This window comes from Staurois parvus, unplaced genomic scaffold, assembly GCF_062004578.1.
Source record: "Staurois parvus isolate SC_StPar_1 unplaced genomic scaffold, SC_StPar_1.0 ptg001252l, whole genome shotgun sequence".
NCBI classification, from domain to species: domain Eukaryota; kingdom Metazoa; phylum Chordata; class Amphibia; order Anura; family Ranidae; genus Staurois; species Staurois parvus.
In genome coordinates, this window is record NW_028319048.1 from 2,961,098 (window position 1) to 2,984,246 (window position 23,149).

At 43.6% G+C, this 23,149-nt stretch overlaps 1 protein-coding gene across 1 annotated transcript; it reads left to right on the forward strand.

Annotated features, from left to right (window-relative positions):
• Positions 1–8,506: 8,506 nt before the first annotated feature.
• On the forward strand, positions 8,507–21,380 carry LOC149437884 (uncharacterized). The gene is made up of 4 exons (XM_089660558.1): positions 8,507–8,822; positions 13,614–13,743; positions 18,438–18,508; positions 19,813–21,380. Exons 1-4 carry the CDS (start codon positions 8,525–8,527, stop codon positions 20,157–20,159), a joined length of 846 nt encoding a protein of 281 aa, XP_089516684.1. The 5' UTR covers positions 8,507–8,524; the 3' UTR covers positions 20,160–21,380.
• The last annotated feature ends 1,769 nt before the right edge of the window (positions 21,381–23,149 follow it).

The following is a 23,149-nucleotide window of genomic DNA, read 5'->3' on the forward strand; positions in this document are numbered from 1 at the left end:
TTTTTTGCCATACTTTAGGCTAAGCACTTATGGGTCTGGACATATTTAATGGGAGAACTCTATGACTTCCATCTACTATTAATGGTCCTTTATGACATTCCCTATAGGGACCTTGTATGAGGATCTTCTACAAGTGCTTTACAATCTTTCCTTGTCTGGATTACCCCGGAGCTCAATAAGGAGGTGAAGTATTATGTTTAGCAATATATACATCCAGCTATATTTTAAAAGTCAATTGCACATCTTTTGAACATTTTACTTTGTTTTTGGGACCCCAGGTGAGAATTTCCCACACGCACCACTACATGAGCTAGGTTCCTGCCCTATTAGGATTTTGGTTCTTTTTGTCTGGAAGCCTATTTATTGGAGTATATTTTATCTGCCCATTAGACCTCCTCCTTATTGTTGTCCAGCCATATCAGTAAGTTTTTGACCTTTTTAAAGCAATCCACTGAGCTGGCCAGAAACAATTCTTGAGGGAGTCTATTCCACATTCTCACAGCTCTCACTGTGAAGAAACCTTTCCGTGTTTGGAGATTACATTTCTTTTCCTCCAGACAAAAAGAGTGTTCCCTTGTCCTCTGTGATGACCTCAGGGTGAATAGCTCTACAACAAGTTAATTATGAGGACCACTGATGTATTTATACATGGAGATCATATCCCCCCTTATGTATTATACATGGAGATCATATCCCCCCTTATGTATTATACATGGAGATCATATCCCCCCTTATGTATTATACATGGAGATCATATCCCCCCCCTTATGTATTATACATGGAGATCATATCCCCCCCTTATGTATTATACATGGAGATCATATCCCCCCTTATGTATTATACATGGAGATCATATCCCCCCTTATGTATTATACATGGAGATCATATCCCCCCTTATGTATTATACATGGAGATCATATCCCCCCCCTTATGTATTATACATGGAGATCATATCCCCCCCTTATGTATTATACATGGAGATCATATCCCCCCTTATGTATTATACATGGAGATCATATCCCCCCTTATGTATTATACATGGAGATCATATCCCCCCTTATGTATTATACATGGAGATCATATCCCCCCTTATGTATTATACATGGAGATCATATCCCCCCTTATGTATTATACATGGAGATCATATCCCCCCTTATGTATTATACATGGAGATCATATCCCCCCTTATGTATTATACATGGAGATCATATCCCCCCTTATGTATTATACATGGAGATCATATCCCCCCTTATGTATTATACATGGAGATCATATCCCCCTTATGTATTATACATGGAGATCATATCCCCCCTTATGTATTATACATGGAGATCATATCCCCCCTTATGTATTATACATGGAGATCATATCCCCCCTTATGTATTATACATGGAGATCATATCCCCCCCTTATGTATTATACATGGGGATCATATCCCCCCTTATGTATTATACATGGAGATCATATCCCCCTTATGTATTATACATGGATATCATATCCCCCTTATGTATTATACATGGAGATCGTATCCCCCTTATGTATCATACATGGAGATCATATCCCCCCTTATGTATTATACATGGGGATCATATCCCCCCCTTATGTATTATACATGGAGATCATATCCCCCCTTATGTATTATACATGGTGATCATATCCCCCCTTATGTATTATACATGGAGATCATATCCCCCCTTATGTATTATACATGGAGATCATATCCCCCCCTTATGTATTATACATGGAGATCATATCCCCCCTTATGTATTATACATGGAGATCATATCCCCCCTTATGTATTATACATGGAGATCATATCCCCCCCTTATGTATTATACATGGAGATCATATCCCCCTTATGTATTATACATGGAGATCATATCCCCCCTTATGTATTATACATGGAGATCATATCCCCCCTTATGTATTATATATGGAGATCATATCCCCCTTATGTATTATACATGGAGATCATATCCCCCTTATGTATTATACATGGAGATCATATCCCCCCTTATGTATTATACATGGAGATCATATCCCCCCTTATGTATTATACATGGTGATCATATCCCCCTTATGTATTATACATGGAGATCATATCCCCCCCTTATGTATTATACATGGAGATCATATCCCCCCTTATGTATTATACATGGAGATCATATCCCCCTTATGTATTATACATGGAGATCATATCCCCCCTTATGTATTATATATGGAGATCATATCCCCCTTATGTATTATACATGGAGATCATATCCCCCCTTATGTATTATACATGGAGATCATATCCCCCCCTCATGTATTATACATGGAGATCATATCCCCCCTTATGTAATATACATGGAGATCATATCCCCCATATGTATTATACATGGGGATCATATCCCCCCTTATGTATTATACATGGAGATCATACCCCCCCCCCCTTATGTATTATACATGGAGATCATATCCCCCCTTATGTATTATACATGGAGATCATATACCCCCCCTTATGTATTATACATGGAGATCATATCCCCCCTTATGTATTATACATGGAGATCATATCCCCCCTTATGTATTATACATGGTGATCATATCCCCCTTATGTATTATACATGGAGATCATATCCCCCCCTTATGTATTATACATGGAGATCATATCCCCCCTTATGTATTATACATGGAGATCATATCCCCCTTATGTATTATACATGGAGATCATATCCCCCTTATGTATTATATATGGAGATCATATCCCCCTTATGTATTATACATGGAGATCATATCCCCCCTTATGTATTATACATGGAGATCATATCCCCCTCTCATGTATTATACATGGAGATCATATCCCCCCTTATGTAATATACATGGAGATCATATCCCCCATATGTATTATACATGGGGATCATATCCCCCCTTATGTATTATACATGGAGATCATATCCCCCCTTATGTATTATACATGGAGATCATACCCCCCCCTTATGTATTATACATGGAGATCATATCCCCCCTTATGTATTATACATGGAGATCATATCCCCCCTTATGTATTATACATGGAGATCATATCCCCCCTTATGTATTATACATGGAGATCATATCCCCCCTTATGTATTATACATGGAGATCATATCCCCCCTTATGTATTATACATGGAGATCATATCCCCCTTATGTATTATACATGGAGATCATATCCCCCCCTTATGTATTATACATGGAGATCATATCCCCCTTATGTATTATACATGGATATCATATCCCCCTTATGTATTATACATGGAGATCGTATCCCCCTTATGTATTATACATGGAGATCATATCCCCCCTTATGTATTATACATGGGGATCATATCCCCCCCTTATGTATTATACATGGAGATCATATCCCCCCTTATGTATTATACATGGGGATCATATCCCCCCCTTATGTATTATACATGGAGATCATATCCCCCTTATGTATTATACATGGAGATCATATCCCCCCCTTATGTATTATACATGGAGATCATATCCCCTACTTATGTATTATACATGGTGATCATATCCCCCCTTATGTATTATACATGGAGATCATATCCCCCTTATGTATTATACATGGAGATCATATCCCCCCTTATGTATTATACATGGAGATCATATCCCCCTTATGTATTATACATGGTGATCATATCCCCCCTTATGTATTATACATGGAGATCATATCCCCCTTATGTATTATACATGGAGATCATATCCCCCCTTATGTATTATATATGGAGATCATATCCCCCTTATGTATTATACATGGAGATCATATCCCCCCTTATGTATTATACATGGAGATCATATCCCCCCCTCATGTATTATACATGGAGATCATATCCCCCCTTATGTAATATACATGGAGATCATATCCCCCATATGTATTATACATGGGGATCATATCCCCCCTTATGTATTATACATGGAGATCATATCCACCTTATGTATTATACATGGAGATCATATCCCCCCTTATGTATTATACATGGAGATCATATACCCCCCCTTATGTATTATACATGGAGATCATATCCCCCCCCCCTTATGTATTATACATGGAGATCATATCCCCCCCTTATGTATTATACATGGAGATCATATCCCCCCTTATGTATTATACATGGAGATCATATCCCCCTTATGTATTATACATGGAGATCATATCCCCCCTTATGTATTATATATGGAGATCATATCCCCCTTATGTATTATACATGGAGATCATATCCCCCCTTATGTATTATACATGGAGATCATATCCCCCCTTATGTATTATACATGGAGATCATATCCCCCCTTATGTAATATACATGGAGATCATATCCCCCATATGTATTATACATGGGGATCATATCCCCCCTTATGTATTATACATGGAGATCATATCCCCCCTTATGTATTATACATGGAGATCATACCCCCCCCCCTTATGTATTATACATGGAGATCATATCCCCCCTTATGTATTATACATGGAGATCATATCCCCCCTTATGTATTATACATGGAGATCATATCCCCCCTTATGTATTATACATGGAGATCATATACCCCCCTTATGTATTATACATGGAGATCATATCCCCCCCCCTTATGTATTATACATGGAGATCATTCCCCCCCCTTATGTATTATACATGAAGATCATATCCCCCCTTATGTATTATACATGGAGATCATATCCCCCCTTATGTATTATACATGGAGATCATATCCCCCCTTATGTATTATATATGGAGATCATATCCCCCCCTTATGTATTATACATGGAGATCATATCCCCCTTATGTATTATACACGGAGATCATATCCCCCCCTTATGTATTATACATGGAGATCATATCCCCCTTATGTATTATACACGGAGATCATATCCCCCCCTTATGTATTATACATGGAGATCATATCCCCCCTTATGTATTATATATGGAGATCATATCCCCCCCTTATGTATTATACATGGAGATCATATCCCCCCTTATGTATTATACATGGAGATCATACCCCCCTTATGTATTATACATGGAGATCATATCCCCCTTATGTATTATACATGGAGATCATATCCCCCTTATGTATTATATATGGAGATCATATCCCCCTTATGTATTATACATGGAGATCATATCCCCCCTTATGTATTATACATGGAGATCATATCCCCCTTATGTATTATACATGGAGATCATATCCCTCCTTATGTATTATACATGGAGATCATATCCCCCCTTATGTATTATACATGGAGATCATATCCCCCCCTTATGTATTATACATGGAGATCATATCCCCCCCTTATGTATTATACATGGAGATCATATCCCCCCCTTATGTATTATACATGGAGATCATATCCCCCTTATATACTATATAATAGACTAGTATACAGTGCCTTGAAAAAGTATTCCTACCCCTTTGAATTTTCCACATTTTGTCATGTTAGAACCAAAAATGTAAACTTATTTTATTGGGATTGGATGTTATAGACCGACACAAAGTGGCCCATAATTGTGAAGTGGAAGGAAAATGAGAAATGGATTCCAACATTTGTGACCAATAAATCTGTGAGAAGTGTGGCGGCATTTGTATTCAGCCCTTTGGAGTCAATACTTTGTGGGACCCCCTTTTGCTTAGTTTCCAGCTGCAAGTCTTTTTGGGGATGTCTCTTTGCACAGCTAGAGAGGGACATTTCTGCCCATTCTTCTTTGCAGAATCACTCAAGCTCTGTCAGATTGGATGGAGAGCTTCTCTGAACAGCAATTTGCAAGTCTTTCCACAGATTCTCTATTGGATTTAGGTCTGGACTATGACTGGGCCATTCTAACACATGAAGATGCTTTGATCTAAACCATTCCATTGTAGCTCTGGCTGGATGTTTCGGGTCGTTGTCCTGCTGGAAGGGGAACCTCCGCCCCGGTATCAAGTCTTTTGCAGACTCTAACAGGTTTTCTTCTAGGATTGTCCTGTATTTGGCTCCATCCATCTTCCTATCAACTCTGACCAGATTCCCTGTCCCTGCTGAAGAAAAGTAATCCCACAACATGATGCTACCACCACCATGTTTCACGGTGGGGTTGGTGTATTCAGGGTAATGTGCAGTTTTAATTTTCCCCCACACATAGCGTTTTGCTTTTAGTCCAAAAAGTTAAATTTTGGTCTCATCTGACCAGAGCCCCTTCTTCCACATGTTTGCTGTGTCCCCCACATGGCTTCTCACAAACTGCAAATGGGGCTTCTTATGGCTTTCTCTCAAAAATGGCTTTCTTCTTGCCACTCTTCCATAAAGGCCAGATTTGTGGAGTGACAACTAATAGTTGCCTTATGGACAGATTCTACCACCTGAGCTGTGGATCTCTGCAGCTCCTCCAGAGTTCCCATGGGCCTCTTGGCTGCTTCTCTGATGAAAACTCTCCTTGCCCGGCCGATCAGTTTAGTTGGTTTGCCATGTCTTGGTAGGTTTGCAGTTGTGCCGTACTCTTTCCATTTTCAGATGATGGGTTGAACAGTGCTCTGTGAGATTTTAGTTAGGGGTATCAGAGTACAGGGGGCTGAATAAAAATGCACACCACGCTTTTCACAGATTTATTTGGAAAAAAATTTGAAAACCATTTCTCATTTTACTTCCACTTCACAATTATGTGCCACTTTGTGTTGGTCTATCACATAAAATCCCAATAAAATACATTTACATTTTTGGTTGTAACAAGGGGTGTGAATACATTTTCAAGGCACTGTATGTAGTCAGATGAAGGAAAACTTAAAACAAGCTAAATAGGTCTGGCAAGGTGTCTCCCACACAGCAAGGCTTCCCTAAATGGACACCCAACAGTAGCTCCAACCACAGAAATACAGAAAGGAGGGCCAGACCAACATTGGATAACAGTCCAAGAGAGACTTAGTTGATAGTAAACAAAAGTCCTATAAAACATCCAGTGCGATCCAGGGGAAACACCTCTCCCTCTTCTTCAGGGCTTAACACCGGATAAACTTCGGATGACAACGACTCCACAGAACTATATTAGAACTTGTATAGAATTCTCCATGTGGAGTAACAACTTGAGCAATAATGGAGCTCAGTTGTTTCTCAGCAACCGGTTTTGGTCTGGTGGTCCTTTCTGTATATTTCTGGTTACACATCACTGTCATAACAGCCCATTTACAAAACAATATTTATAAACCCATTCCTGCCTCCTGAGAACCAAGGGCCACACAACAAGTACCAAAGGGGTTGTTATGATGCCCTCAGGCCACAGGTTGAACACCAGTGCTTTAGTCAATCTACAATTAAATACAATTAAATTTGTCCAGACTGCCACAAATAGTTACAAATGTTTTCTAAGCATATAAACAAACAAACTTAACTTAACTTTTTTTTAATATTCCTTTTATGAAATACTCTACTATGTAGAGGGGGTGTCCAAGCTTTCTAAGCAAGAAGTCAGATTACTGACCTTCAGACTTTAGGCGGCCAGACTGTGGCCAGTGGAATGAGAAAATTCCTCAGGATTAGTCCTAGGAAAAAATTCCTCAGGATTAGTTATCAGTGGAAGTAAACAAATTAACAACTGGGATCAGTAGAAGGAGAAATAGTGCCCCATTGTTGGTGTCAGTTGGAGGAATAGTGCCCCATCATTGGTGTCAGTGGGAGGAATAGTGCCCCATCATTGGTTTCAATAGAAGGAATAGTGTCTCATCATTGGTGTCAGTGGGAGGAATAGTGCCCCATCATTGGTGTCAATGGAAGGAATAGTGCCCCATCATTGGTGTCAGTGGGAGGAATAGTGCCCCATCATTGGTGTCAATGGAAGGAATAGTGCCCCATCATTGGTATCAGTGGGAGGAATAGTGCCCCATCATTGGTGTCAGTGGGAGGAATAGTGTCTCATCATTGGTATCAGTGGAAGGAATAGTGCCCCATCATTGGTGTCAATGGAAGGAATAGTGTCCCATCATTGGTGTCAATGGAAGGAATAGTGATCTATTTTTGGTATAAGTGTAAGAAATAGTGCCCCATCATTTGTGTCAATAAAAGAAATAGCGCCCCGTCATTGGTGTTAGTGGGAGGAATAGTGTTTTGTATAAATGAGAATCTTCCCCAGGGATAATGTCAAGAAAAGAGTTGCATCTGGCCCATGGCCTACAGTTTGGAGACCACTGATATAGAGGGAAGAGAGATCCAAATTTCTATTGCATCTTCTTTAAAAGACTACTTGATTCAACAGATAATCACTTCTTGTAGATCAATACATTTTTTTGCTAACAAAGTAACTTTCTACAAGCAAGTAGAAATACTTCAAAAGACCCCTTTTCACTTTATGATTGTGGTTGGAACTGAGAACTGTCATTCCAGAGTTAGGAATGGATTACCATCTTCCCAGATTGCTGGAATTGGGACGTACACTTTAAAAGCAAAGCCATGATGTCCTCCACAGACTTCCTGTGAATGATTTTATTGACAGATATTTCTTTCTCACATCAGTTCGATCCCACAGGACTGCAGAATGAGCGACAACATCAGAAATTTCTGTCTTCGTGACGTTGAAGGAAATGAAGGTTATAAACGGGTCATCTTGCAGCTCTTCGGGTTACCGGGAAATGGGAAATCCTCCTTCATCAACTCCTGCAAATATGTCATCGATGGCGGAGAGTTTGTTGCCCATGCTCAGGCTGCAAACAACCTAGGAGGAACGATCACTAGAAGAATCCCTTTTGAGCTCACTGAGTCAATATCGATGGTGGATAATCGGGGGATGCCAACGCTGGACAGGTTCCAGACAGGAGAGATTTTTGCTCAACTTGGTAAAATTTTATGAACCTTTAAAATGACCTCAGTGATGTTATTATCAATAGTCAAAGCAATGTGCAGTAACCATACATCCCGAACTTAGAACCCGAGAGAGGGACAGACTGGTGTGAAGATGATATATGGGGGCATACAGCATTCCATAGGGGAATGGAACATGACAACAGTGGGGGAGACTCACTAAAACTGGAGCACGCAGAATCTGGTGCAGCTGTGCATAGGAGCCAATCAGCTTCTAACTTCAGCTTATTCAATTAAGCTCTGGCAATAAACCCTGCAAGCTGATTGGTTTCTATGAAGAGCTGCACCAGATTTTGCACCCTCCAGTTTTAGTAAATAACCTCCACTGTGTTGTATATTGGCGATGGCATAATGAGGGACAGTTATGTGTAGAGACTGTATACACTGCACACATATTGTATGCCACAGCCCTAGTACCCCCAATATATTCTGTAATTACTGTGCCACAGATGACAGTCTCACAGACACACATACACATAAGGAAGAATTCACCAACATTGGTGTTAGTGGTAAGAAAAACATTATGCACCATTGATCAGAGATGAGAATATACTCCATCATTGGTTTCAGAGGAAGGAAGACTTTTCCCCATAGCGGGTGTCACTAGAAGGGTGGAACAATGCAGGCACCATTATGCAGGAGGTCTCTCCACCTCATAGCACCAGCACCTGACTCCAGAATATGGAATAGAAACATCACCAGCACATCGGGTTTCTCCAATGTGGGTCCGAAGCTTTTAACATGTAATTACATAGTTACAAGAAAAGCAAACTTTTGGAGTCTCGCAGGACCCCTTCATCAAGAATGGGATGCATCACAAGCCTGATGAAAGGGTTCTGCGAGACTCTGAAACATTCCTTTTCTTGTAACTATGTAATTACACGTTAAAAGCTTCGGACCCACATTGGAGAAACCCGGTGTGCTGGTGATGTTTCTGTTGGGAATGCAACAGCATGCACTTTAATGTACTATATATAAGTATTGTATGTTAATATCACTTGACCAGTAGATGGCACTGTACACTAAGGTCACTAGTTGTGCATATGTGTAAGACTTGTTGGTTCTCTCTCTACCTTTCTCTTCTCTATCTCTCTTCAGGAAGTAACATGTCTGCCATCACTGTTATACATTGCTGAAATGTGCTCTGTATGTTTGTAACTTAAGCCACACAAGTAAAGTCAGACTTCTGCCTCATCACTACCAGTGTCTTCTCTAACACATAACCAACAGGTTATGGGCCCAGCTCCAGACACCGGAAAAAGGAAAACTACAAGCAAGTAAGTGCTGCATTTCCAATCCTACCAAATCCTGTGTGAGGAAACAAGAGCTGTATCCAATTCACTGAAAGATGGCAAGTGCTTCAGATATGAAGTTTACAATAGCAAAGCTCAACAACACCAACTACCAGCTATGGAATTTTAAGCTTGAAATGCTGTTATCCAAAGATGACTTGTGGCCGGTACTAGATACACACAGACCCAATGACAACCCGGAAGAATGGGACAGACCCAATGACAACCCGGAAGAATGGGACAGAAAAAACAGGCAAGCAAAAGCAGTCATAAGCCTGTTAGTGGAGGACGATCAACTCATTCATATAAGGAAAGAAAACACAGCTAAAGGTATGTGGACTGCATTACAAACACTGCATGAACGTGCAAACCTAAACAGTAAACTATATCTGCTGCGCAAACTGTATAAGATGAGGCTGGAAAAAGGGCAGGAAATGGGGGAATATGTAAATGCTATGCTAGAAATTGTGGACCAGCTGGGTGCAATAGGTGAAGAAATAAAAGACAATCATGTAGTAGCACTACTGCTATGCAGCCTTCCAGAATCATACAGTGCCCTTATAAATGCTCTAGAAACTAGACCGGAAACTGAACTGACGCTAGAATATGTTAAGGGAAAATTAATTGATGAATACAGCAGAAGAAAGGAAAATTTGCAGTGAAGAGAACGAGAGACCAGAGGCAGCTCTGAAGGTGCATGAAGGCATAAGACAAAGCAAAGAAACCAGGGTATGTTTTCTCTGCAAAAAGGCCGATCACCTGAAAAACAACTGTTCAATCTGGAAAGCTGAGCAGCGAAAGCGGGAGCTACCCACAAGAGAAAGAGCTAAAGCGGTCATGAAAGAAAATGAAAGTGCATCATGGAGTGGTACTTTTAAAGTGACTCAGAATAGTACCTCACACGGATGGTACATTGATTCAGGGGCAACAAGTCACATGACAAGCGACGAGACATTCTTCACAGAAATCGATTTTAGTGTAAAAGATAAAGTCTTCCTAGCAAATGGGAAAAGTATTACAGCGGAAGGTAATGGTCAGGGATTTCTGAACTGCAAAATGCCATCAGGGGGCAAGCAGAGCATCCTTGTAAAGAATGTTCTATATGTTCCAAGCCTAGAAGGAAGCCTCCTATCAGTTAAAACCCTTGCAAGTAATGGACTCACTGTCCAGTTCAGAGGTAATGAATGCACAATTTAAAATGGAAAGCAAATCCTAGCAAGAAGAAGATTACATGAACATCTGTACAAACTCGTCACTGAAAGTGAGAAGGCCAATGCGGCAACTCATAACCCACATGACAAGTGCATCCACCTGTGGCATAGAAGATTGGGGCATCGAAACCCAGAAGCTATAAAGGACTTTGCAAAGAGAGGTCTATCAGAAGACATGAAAATATTGCCTTGCCACACACTCAGCAAGTGCACGTGTTGCATCAAAGCAAAGGCCACCCGAACCTCTCTTCCACAGACCAGTCAGAGTAAAACCATTAAACCCATGGAACTGATACACAGTGATGTGTGCGGACCAATGAAAACCATCACACCTGGCGGGAACAGATATTTACTGACTTTCATCGATGATTATTCCAGGTACACAATAACGTATCTAATGAAGCACAAAAGTGAGACATTAGAAAAACTTCAAGAGTTTGTAGCTATGACAAGCAACAAGTTTCAAAGGAAACCTGGAATAATACGCACTGACAATGGAGGGGAATATATGAATAAAGAGATGGAATCATACCTAAAGAAACAAGGTATTATACACCAAACAACCGTACCATACACTCCTGAGCAAAACGGTGTAGCAGAAAGAAAGAATCGCACTCTTGTAGAAATGACCAGATGTATGATTACGGACGCTGCCTTACCTAACAAATACTGGGGAGAAGCCATAATGACTGCAACATACCTACAAAACAGGCTCCCATCAAACGCTATTGAGAGTACACCATATGAAATGTGGAATGGATCAAAACCTAACGTAGGACACATCAGAGTGTTCGGCTGTAAAGCATATGCCCACATTCCAAGTCAGAAACGCTCCAAGTTGGAGAACAAAGCCATAGAAGGCATTCTGGTGGGCTACAGTGAGCAGAGTAAGGGATATAGAATCCTTTGCCCAAAGACCAACAAGGTCACAGTAAGCCGCAGTGTTTATTTTGATGAAATTGAAGCACCAGATAATACAATTCTTGAGAAATATGGAGAGGATTTACACACTGAATCGGCAAGAGACACTGACCCATGCGAAGCAGGACAAGAGCCAGAACAAGAAGTGGAACTTACAATCAACGAGCCAATAGAACCCACTGAACAACAAGAAATCAGAAGATCCTCTCGAATGACAGAAGGGATACCACCCCGCAGGTTATCATACGCTGCTAAAACACATCAAACACAGGAGCCAACATCCTGGGAAGACATAGAAACTTTGCTGAGAAGGGAAGCCGATCAGTGGAGAAAAGCAGCTGAAGAAGAAATAAAATCACTTCAAGAAAATAAAACTTGGTCACTAACAGAACTCCCTCCTGGTCGCAAAACCATTGGAAACAAGTGACTGTTGCACTCTCTTCAACTGAAGCAGAATACATAGCAGCAGCACATGCATGTCAAGAAGCCATTTGGATTTGTCAACTTCTACTAGACATGGGACTGAATATGTCACAACCCACACCCATCTTTGAAGACAATCAGGGATGCATAAAGCTTACACACTCTGAGAAGATTAACCCAAGAACCAATCACATTGATGTAAGATATCATCTGCTCAGAGACATGCAAGAACAAGGGGTTATCGACATCCAGTACTGCCCATCAGAGGAGATGACTGCAGACGCACTCACCAAACCTTTGCCAAGGGAACAGCATTGTTTTCTACAAAAGAGACTAAATGTCATATAATTTTGCACATACCGTTGAGAAGGGGTGTTGGGAATGCAACAGCATGTAATATAATGTACTGTATATAAGTATTGTATGTTAATATCACTTGACCAGTAGATGGCACTGTACACTAAGGTCACTAGTTGTGCATATGTGTAAGACTTGTTGGTTCTCTCTCTTGCTCTCTTCTCTATCTCTCTTCAGGAAGTAACATGTCTGCCATCACAACCTGCTGAAATGTGCTCTGTATGTTTGCAACTTAAGCCACACGAGTAAAGTCATGATTCTGCCTCATCACTACCAGTGTCTTCTGTAACACATAACCAAGTTTCTATTCCTTGATGTATCACGGTTCCAGCCGCTGGTCTCTGCAGCCCCCACTATACATACAGTCGTTGTACAATGCAGGAACGTGTGCGATGGGATTGTGCAACTATGACTCCGGAATATGTCCAATAACTCGGAGCAACTATCCATCTCCCAGACATCATTCTCCTTGCCTGAAAGGTTACATCTGACAGAGGAGACTGACAAGGTAAACTCATTAAAGTTTCTTTAAACTTTCAATACATTTTTCTACATTTTTCAGGAAACTTGCTTCCGCTAAACCAGAAGGTGGAATGGGTCAAGGACTTTAATAAAAATGTGGACAGAGTAATGGCTGAATTCAATAACGAGGACAGTTTGTATGATCTAATTGTCCCGGTTCTTATACACAGGTAAGAACTAAAAATGTACTATGGGGTGTTTGTGACAGAGATAAAGTGTTACTGAACCCACAACAGTTCAATCAGTCTGTAGATGCAGCAAAGCATGCTGGTTATACTAATTTTGAAACCTAAGGGGTTAATCCTCTGCACTGTGTAAAAAGGTTGTTTGATCCTGTCTTATCTGTTCCATCTCTTGTTCAAGCAACTGCCTCTTGTCACCTGATAAGACAGACTGACAAATAGGCATTTTGCACATGCTCAGTTTGGTTTGTATTGCTAGAAAGGTTTTTTTTTCAATGGGAGAGTGCTTGTGATTAGCACAGGGCCAATCAGATGAGAGTGGATAAAGTGAATGTGGGGTCCGGGGAGAGCAGATATAGTGAATGCGGGGTCCGAGGACACCAGATATAGTGAATGGAGGGTCCTGGGAGAGCGGATACAGTGAATGCAGGGTCCGGGGAGAGCGGATATAGTGAATGCGGGGTCCGGGGAGAGCGGATATAGTGAATGCAGGGTCCTGGGAGAGCGGATACAGTGAATGCAGGGTCCGGGGAGAGCGGATATAGTGAATGCGGGGTCCGGGGAGAGCGGATATAGTGAATGCGGGGTCCTGGGAGAGCGAACATAGTGAATGCGGGGTCCGAGGACACCAGATATAGTGAATGCAGGGTCCGGGGAGAGCGGATATAGTGAATGCAGGGTCCTGAGAGAGCGGATATAGTGAATGCGGGGTCCGGGGAGAGCGGATATAGTGAATGCGGGGTCCGGGGAGAGCGGATATAGTGAATACGGGGTCCTGGGAGAGCGGATATAGTGAATGCAGGGTCCGGGGAGAGCGGATATAGTGAATGCGGGGTTCGGGGAGAGCGGATATAGTGAATGCGGGGTCCGGAGAGAACGGATATAGTGAATGCAGGGTCCGACGAGAGCGAATATAATGAATGCAGGGTCCGGGGAGAGCGGATATAGTGAATGTGGGGTCCGAGGACACCAGATATAGTGAATTCAGGGTTGGAGAGAGCAGATATAGTGAATGCAGGGTCCGTGGAGAGCGGGTATAGTGAATGCAGGGTCCGGAGAGAGCGGCTATAATGAATGCAGGGTCCTGGGAGAGCGGATATAGTGAATGCGGGGTCCGGGGAGAACGGATATAGTGAATGCGGAGTCCGGGGAGAGCGGATATAGTGAATGTGGAATCCGGAGAGAACGGATATAGTGAATGCGAGGTCTGGGGAGAGCGGATATAATGAATGCGGGGTCCGGGGAGAGCGGATATAGTGAATGGGGGGTCCGGGGAGAGCGGATATAGTGAATGCGGGGTCCGGGGAGAGCGGATATAGTGAAAGCAGGGTCCGGGGAGAGCGGATATAGTGAATGCAGGGTCCGGGGAGAACGGATATAGTGAATGTGTGGTCTGTGGAGAGCGGATATAGTGAATGCAGGCACCTGGGAGAGCGGATATAGTGAATGCAGGGTCCGAGGACACCAGATATAGTGAATGCAGGGTCCTGGGAGAGCGGATATAGTGAATGGGGGGTCCGGGGAGAGCGGATATAGTGAATGCGGGGTCCGGGGAGAGCGGATATAGTGAATGCAGGGTCCGGGGAGAGCGGATATAGTGAATGCGGGGTCCGGGGAGAGCGGATATAGTGAATGTGGGGTCCTTGGAGAGCGGATATAGTGAATGCAGGGTCCGAGGACACCAGATATAGTGAATGCAGGGTCCTGGGAGAGCGGATATAGTGAATGCGGGGTCCGGGGAGAGCGGATATAGTGAATGCAGGGTCCGGGGAGAGCGGATATAGTGAATGCGGGGTCTGGGGAGAGCGGATATACTGAATGCGGGGTCCGGGGAGAGCGAATATAGTGAATGCGGGGTCCGGGGAGAGCGGATATAGTGAATGCAGGGTCCGGGGAGAGCGGATATAGTGAATGTGGGGTCCTGGGAGAGCGAATATGGTGAATGCGGGGTCCGGAGAGAACGGATATAGTGAATGCAGGGTCCGAGGAGAGCGAATATAATGAATGCAGGATCCGGGGAGAGCGGATATAGTGAATGTGGGGTCCTGGGAGAGCGAATATGGTGAATGCGGGGTCCGAGGACACCAGATATAGTGAATTCAGGGTCGGAGAGAGCGGATATAGTGAATGCAGGGTCCGGGGAGAGGGGATATAGTGAATGCCAGGTCCGGGGAGAGCGGATATAGTGAATGCAGGGTCCGGGGTGAGCAGATATAGTGAATGAGGGGTCCGGGGAGAGCGGATATAGTGAATGCAGGGTCCAGGGAGACTAGATATAGTGAATGCAGGGTCCGGGGAGAGCGGATATAGTGAATGCGGGATCCGAGGATAACGGATATAGTGAATACAGGGTCTGGGGAGAGCGAATATAGTGAATGCGGGGTCCGGGGAGAGCGGATATAGTGAATGCAGGGTCCGGGGAGAGCGGATATAGTGAATGAGGGGTCCGTGGAGAGCGGATATAGTGAATGCGGGGTCCTTGGAGAGCGAATATAGTGAATGCAGGGTCCGAGGACACCAGATATAGTGAATGCAGGGTCCTGGGAGAGCGGATATAGTGAATGCAGGGTCCTTGGAGAGCGAATATAGTGAATGCAGGGTCCGAGGACACCAGATACAGTGAATGCAGGGTCCTGGGAGAGAGGATATAGTGAATGGGGGGTCCGGGGAGAGCGGATATAGTAAATGCGGGGTCCGGGGAGAGCGGATATAGTGAATGCAGGGTCCGGGGAGAGCGGATATAGTGAATGCGGGGTCCGGGGAGAGCGGATACAGCGAATTCAGGGTCCGGGGAGAGTGGATATAGTGAATGCGGGGTCCGGGAAGAGCGAATATAGTGAATGCAGGGTCTGAGGACACCAGATATAGTGAATGCAGGGTCTGAGGACTCCAGATATAGTGAATGCAGGGTCCGAGGACACCAGATATAGTGAATGCGGGGTCTGAGGACTCCAGATATAGTGAATGCGGGGTCCGGGGAGAGCGGATATAATGAATGCGGGGTCCGAGGAGAGCAGATATAGTGAATGCGGGGTCCGGGGAGAGCGGATATAGTGAATGCAGGGTCCGAGGACACCAGATATAGTGAATGCAGGGTCCGAGGACTCCAGATATAGTGAATGCAGGGTCCGGGGAGAGCGGATACAGCGAATTCAGGGTCCGGGGAGAGTGAATATAGTGAATGCGGGGTCCGGGAAGAGCGAATATAGTGAATGCAGGGTCTGAGGACACCAGATATAGTGAATGCAGGGTCTGAGGACTCCAGATATAGTGAATGCAGGGTCCGAGGACACCAGATATAGTGAATGCAGGGTCTGAGGACTCCAGATATAGTGAATGCGGGGTCCGGGGAGAGCGGATATAATGAATGCGGGGTCCAGGGAGAGCGGATATAGTGAATTCAGGGTCCGGGGAGAGCAGATATAGTGAATGCGGGGTCCGGGGAGAGCAGATATAGTGAATGCGGGGTCCGGGGAGAGCGGATATAGTGAATACGGGGTCCGGGGAGTGCGGATATAGTGAATGCAGGGTCCGGGGAGTGCGGATATAGTGGATGCAGGGTCCGGGGAGAGCGGATATAGTGAATGTGGGGTCCGGGGAGTGCGGATATAGTGAATGCAGGGTCCGAGGAGAGCAGATATAGTGAATGCGGGGTCCGGGGAGAGCGGATATAGTGAATGCGGGGTCCGGGGAGAGCGGATATAGTGAATGCAGGGTCCGGGGAGAGCGGATATAGTGAATGCAGTGTCCGGGGAGACCAGATATAGTGAATGCGGGGTCCGGGGAGAGCGGATATAGTGAATGCAGGGTCCTGGGAGAGCGGATATAGTGAATGCAGGGTCCGGGGAGAGCGGATATAGTGAATGTGGGGTCCGGGGAGAGCGGATATAGTGAATGCGGGGTCCGGGGAGAGCGGATATAGTGAATGAGGGGTCCGGGGAGAGCGGATATAGTGAATACGGGGTCCGGGGAGTGCGGATATAGTGAATGCGGGGTCCGGGGAGAGCGGATATAGTGAATGCGGGGTCCGGGGAGAGCGGATATAGTGAATGCGGGGTCCGGGGAGTGCGGATATAGTGAATGCAGGGTCCGAGGAGAGCAGATATAGTGAATGCGGGGTCCGGGGAGAGCGGATATAGTGAATGCGGGGTCCGGGGAGAGCGGATATAGTGAATGCAGGGTCCGGGGAGAGCGGATATAGTGAATGCAGTGTCCGGGGAGACCAGATATAGTGAATGCGGGGTCCGGGGAGAGCGGATATAGTGAATGCAGGGTCCTGGGAGAGCGGATATAGTGAATGCGGGGTCCGGGGAGAGCGGATATAGTGAATGTGGGGTCCGGGGAGAGCGGATATAGTGAATGCGGGGTCCGGGGAGAGCGGATATAGTGAATGAGGGGTCCGGGGAGAGCGGATATAGTGAATGCGGGGTCCGGGGAGAGCGGATATAGTGAATGCGGGGTCCGGGGAGAGCGGATATAGTGAATGCGGGGTCCGGGGAGAGCGGATATAGTGAATACAGAGTTTGGGGTTTAGCATCAGTTTAATTCAGACGTCTAACATGGATTGAGGTCATATTAGAGGCATTTCCTGCAATGAAGTCTTTCAGTTTCTGGTGAAAAAAACATTAGCAATGAATATAGTTCACAGGTAACGGTTTTATAACAAATATTTTTTCTCTCAGTGTAAATTACAATATCCAGAATGAAGTTGGGTTGTTCAGAGAACTACTGAACACTGCCCGAGATCTAACTGGTTAGTATTTGGGGTATTTTTGTCATGTGGTTGTTTTTTCCTCTCCTCTGTTCATGTCATGGTAGTCTCTCCTCTCTCTATCTCCCAGACATTCCATGTGTGTTTTTGTAGGTATATGGGCTATATGAAGACTGTGTGATCGTAATGGGAATTTCTATTTTTTCAGCAAAATTTTCCCAGTGTCTTTGTCAATCTCTACTCACGTCACCATAGCTCAGTCCAAAATTTTTATACTTTCGTAAAGTATTTTAGTCTTTCCTATTCTTTACTTTTCTATTATTGAATAATCTATTCTAATGTATTCTTTTTGAATTAATTCTATTAAAAATTTGAATTTCGGAAGGCAATTATATACTTTCTTTTTTATTCTATTCTATTATTTTTCCATTCTGTTCTGTTCTGTTCTAGTCTAATATTTTCTATTCTATTATAATTGATTCTATTCTGTTCCTTTATTTTCTATTCTATTTTATTCTGTTTTACTCTATTCTTTTCTATTCTTTAATTTTCTATTCTCTGTTTTTCTATTCTATTTTCATTGATTCTATTCTTTTCTATTCCTTTATTTTCTGTCCTATTTTATTCTACTCTTATTTTAAATGTGTTTTTAGATTCAAATGGAATTTTGGCCGAAATTCGTTTCATTATTTCAGATTTGTTTAAATTTTTTACTATTGTAATTTGGAATTCAGATACACCCGAAAAATGGAAAATTTATTAGTATTATTATTATTATACAGGATTTATGGCGCCAACAGTTTCCTCAGCGCTTTACAATATAACGGGAGACAATACAGCCCAAATTTGGATTCGAAACTAAGAGAACTACACATGTCTATCTCCTCTCTGTCTATATAATGACTGCCTTTCCTCTGTCTATCTCCTCCTCTCTGTCTATATAATGACTGCCTTTCCTCTGTCTATCTCCTCCTCTCCTCTCTGTCTATATAATGACCGCCTTTCCTCTGTCTATCTCCTCTTCTCTCCTCTCTGTTTATATAATGACTGCCTTTCCTCTGTCTATCGCTTCCTCTCCTCCCCTCTCTGTCTATATAATGACTGCCTTTTCTCTGTATATCTCCTCTCCTCTCTGTCTGTATAATGACTGCCTTTCCTCTGTCTATCTCCTTCTCTCCTCTCTGTCCTTCAAATTATTCCTCTAGAGAAAGCCTGCAATGGTTCTGCCCCCTTTCTCTTCACTCAGACAATGGCTATCTTTCCTCCATCTCCCCTTTACCTCCTGTCCTTCAGGAACTGACTTCTGACTGGTTGTTGTACTGAAGTCCTTCTTGTTGATATTCCAGGCGTTAACCCATACATTGTCCTGACACACAAGTACAGCGGTGAATTGGAATCCATGAAGTCCATCTTTACAAACATGGGACAGTCAAAGATCTACACCATCGAAAATTACACTGCAGAGGACCAGTCGATGGTGAGAGAGAAGAATGAAGAGATCATCAAATTCCTCACTGAGGTTTTGGAAGACGTCAGATTCCGTATGGAACACATGAGAGATCCCAAAGAGGAGAGGAAAAGGCATCTGAATTTTATTATAAAATATATAAAAGAAACAAGCGACATGAAACTAGCAGAGGAATTTACAAAGAGTCAGGGGAAGCCGAAGAGATCAATATGTGTACCATTTTGAATGAATGCTTCTCAGATTGTGCAGCCCTATCTACTGTATATTACAATCCCTGTGTGCCTTATGTAGTTATCTGTGATGTAGAATATAAATGGTAGGTAAGGTCTGGGAAGGTCTACGTCAGTTATTTCTTCTTCTCACTTGGAGGACAGAAGGAACTCACTGAAGGTCCAGGTTAATAAAAAGCCTCCATAAACCATTTCTTCTCTTTCAGCCATCAGTTTTCTGTGTTTCTATGTATTGGAGGACAGGTGACATAAAGTGGGCTCTGCATCCAGTGCCGGCCCAACTATAGGCAAGCATAGACAGCTGCCTCAGGGTGCCAGGATGGTGGGGTGGGGGTGCGGTAAAATCCGAATCCCCAGCCCTTTGCTCAGGATTTGGATTTGTAACCATAGTGCGGACATGTGTGTTCCCCGGCCAGAAGTGTGCGTACTTTTGTGAAGCTGACTGAAGCTGGCTGTCTTTGCAAAGCCGCCGATCACTTTTACAACTGCCATGATGTGCCATCCCCTGTGCAATCCCCCCCCCACCATATTTACCAGGCTCTACTGGCCCACTGCATTCATGGCGGATGTCACTGTGAAGGGTGGAAGGAATTTAGTGGACATTTATTGCTGAGCCTCTCTCCTCTGTACAGAACAGGCAGTGACATGCATGACTTCACTTCCAGAGCTGTCAATGACTGGAATCAGTACCTGAGGAAGCAGCTGACAGACCATGATCTGTGTTCCATCAGCTGCAGTGGCGTGTAAGGGAGACATCCAGGGTCTAATGGACCCCAGATGTCTCATAAAGAGTACCTGTCACCTATATGCTATCACATAGAGGGCTAGTGGTCCCCTATGTGATAGCAATCACAATTATGTAAAAATGTTTTTTAAGTTTTAAGCATTAAAAAAGACACATAAAAAAAAACATTTTTATACCCCCCCCCCCCCACACACATATCAAAACGCATGCATTGGGATGCGTATGTACAAACATGGAGATTGCCGTACACATATTACATATCACTGCACTTGTCGGACTGAGAGCAATAATTATATCACCAGAACTCCTGCATAACTTTACACTGATGACCTGTAGCGGCTTTTATAAATCTAGGGTGTCACGGGCACACACACATTTAAGGTTTGACATGTTGGGTCTCGATTTACTCAGCACAGCTTCATCTCTTACATTTTACAAAATATTAATAAATTAAATTTATGCATCCAAAAATTTACTGTGGTGTATTTTTTAATGAAATTTTGTATTTCATGAACCGTTGAGCCAGTATCGTGTAACATAAAAAATTGAAACTACCAACATATTATGGGCTGTCATACTCCATTTTATGGTGGGCCGCATCAGCATTATGGTTGTTCTCAAAGGGCCAGTTGTATCTGTAAGACTAGATGTCCAGAACACCCCACCCCCCTCATTACATCACATGTCAAGAATCCCACACCCTCCATAACATCACTGTGCACCCCCTTTGGGGGCAGAGCTGGAAAGCAGAAGGTGCAGGGTCTGGAGGAGGACCAGAGGAGGAATGGAGTCAGTTTCCAAAGTCTGCTGAATGCTGAGATTAGGGGAGGCAGAGATAAGGGGGTGTTGCAGCTGCAAGATTTGGCAGCGAAGTTCTTTTTTCCTCTCTGCTGCCGATTGCCGAGACAAGGTGGGGGCAGAGACAACGGGGTACCTGAAGGAGAGGTGCAAGGGCAACATGAAATGGTCTGGAGGGCCGGATTCCACCGGCGGGCCCCGATGACCAATGATGAGGCACAGGAGGTAGCAGGGGATGGGACTAAGTGCTGACTTCTTGGTAGACATTTAGTATTGCAGCTCATTGAGTCTCGGGGCTCTTGAGGAAGGACTGCAAAGGGAAGATACTCTACCAGGAAAGAGGGAAGTACAGAGCCATTTTGAAACATGGCTGCCTTGAAATCAATAAAGAAGATTGATAAATATGAAACCCCCAAAAATCTCATATTATATTCATACAGCTTTTTTTTAATTGTAAATTGTATTTCCACTTTTGCAGCCAAACTGGGATAACGTCTGAAAGGAATGGAGCCGCACATCCACTATCAGCCAGGTAAAGCTTCATGTAAAAATGGCTTCTGGGAGTCTCCGCCCATGCCACACCTCTGTGAGGGGCGTGGCATGGGAGGAGACTCTCTAAAGCCATTTTTTTACATGAAGTTTCACCCTGTTGATCGTTGGATAGCGGCTCTCTTTAGATCTTTGAACTGGACAAGCTGAGCTTGGAGCATCGGCACCCGGTCACATGTTAGAGGTCACCAGGAAATATGCGCGCGGTTCTTGGAGCGTCACTTTTCACACACTGGGATAAAGCCTACTTTATATTAGTTACATGTCCCCATTTACACAGCATAACTGAAAAAAAGATTAAAAACTGCAGCTTGCCTTGTTAAGATACTCTATTCTGGACCCTCTGGCAAGGAAAATCCGACATAGTTCTCTTTGTTTAAGAGAGGCTAGATATGCGTTTGCCATAATGAACCCAGTCTGCACTGTGCAGGGAGATCTTCATGTTTAGTTTTGAAATAGATTTGTACTCTGTCTGTCCTTAATAAAGGCTTTCACTATTGTTGGGCTAGAGCAGGGGTCTCCAAACTATGCCCCTCCAGCTGTTGAAGTACTACAAGTCCCATCATGCTTCAGCCATCTTGCCGGTGGCTGTCAGGGTCTTGCAAGGCCTCATGGGACTTGCAGTTCCTCAACACCTGAAGGGTCATAGTTTGGAGACCCCCGGTCTAGATGTTCGAGTCAAACATTAGTTCAACATCGGCTGTTCACGTGTTGGGTGAACACACAAACGGCAAGGGTGTTCTTTGGGCTGTTTGCTCACCACGCCCCACAATACACTGCCGCCTGACAGTGCATTGTGATTGGCCAAAGCAAGGCATCTGACCACAGATCAGGTTACATAATGACATAGTTAGTCTGGCTGAAAAAAGACAAAAGTCCGTCCAGTTCAACCA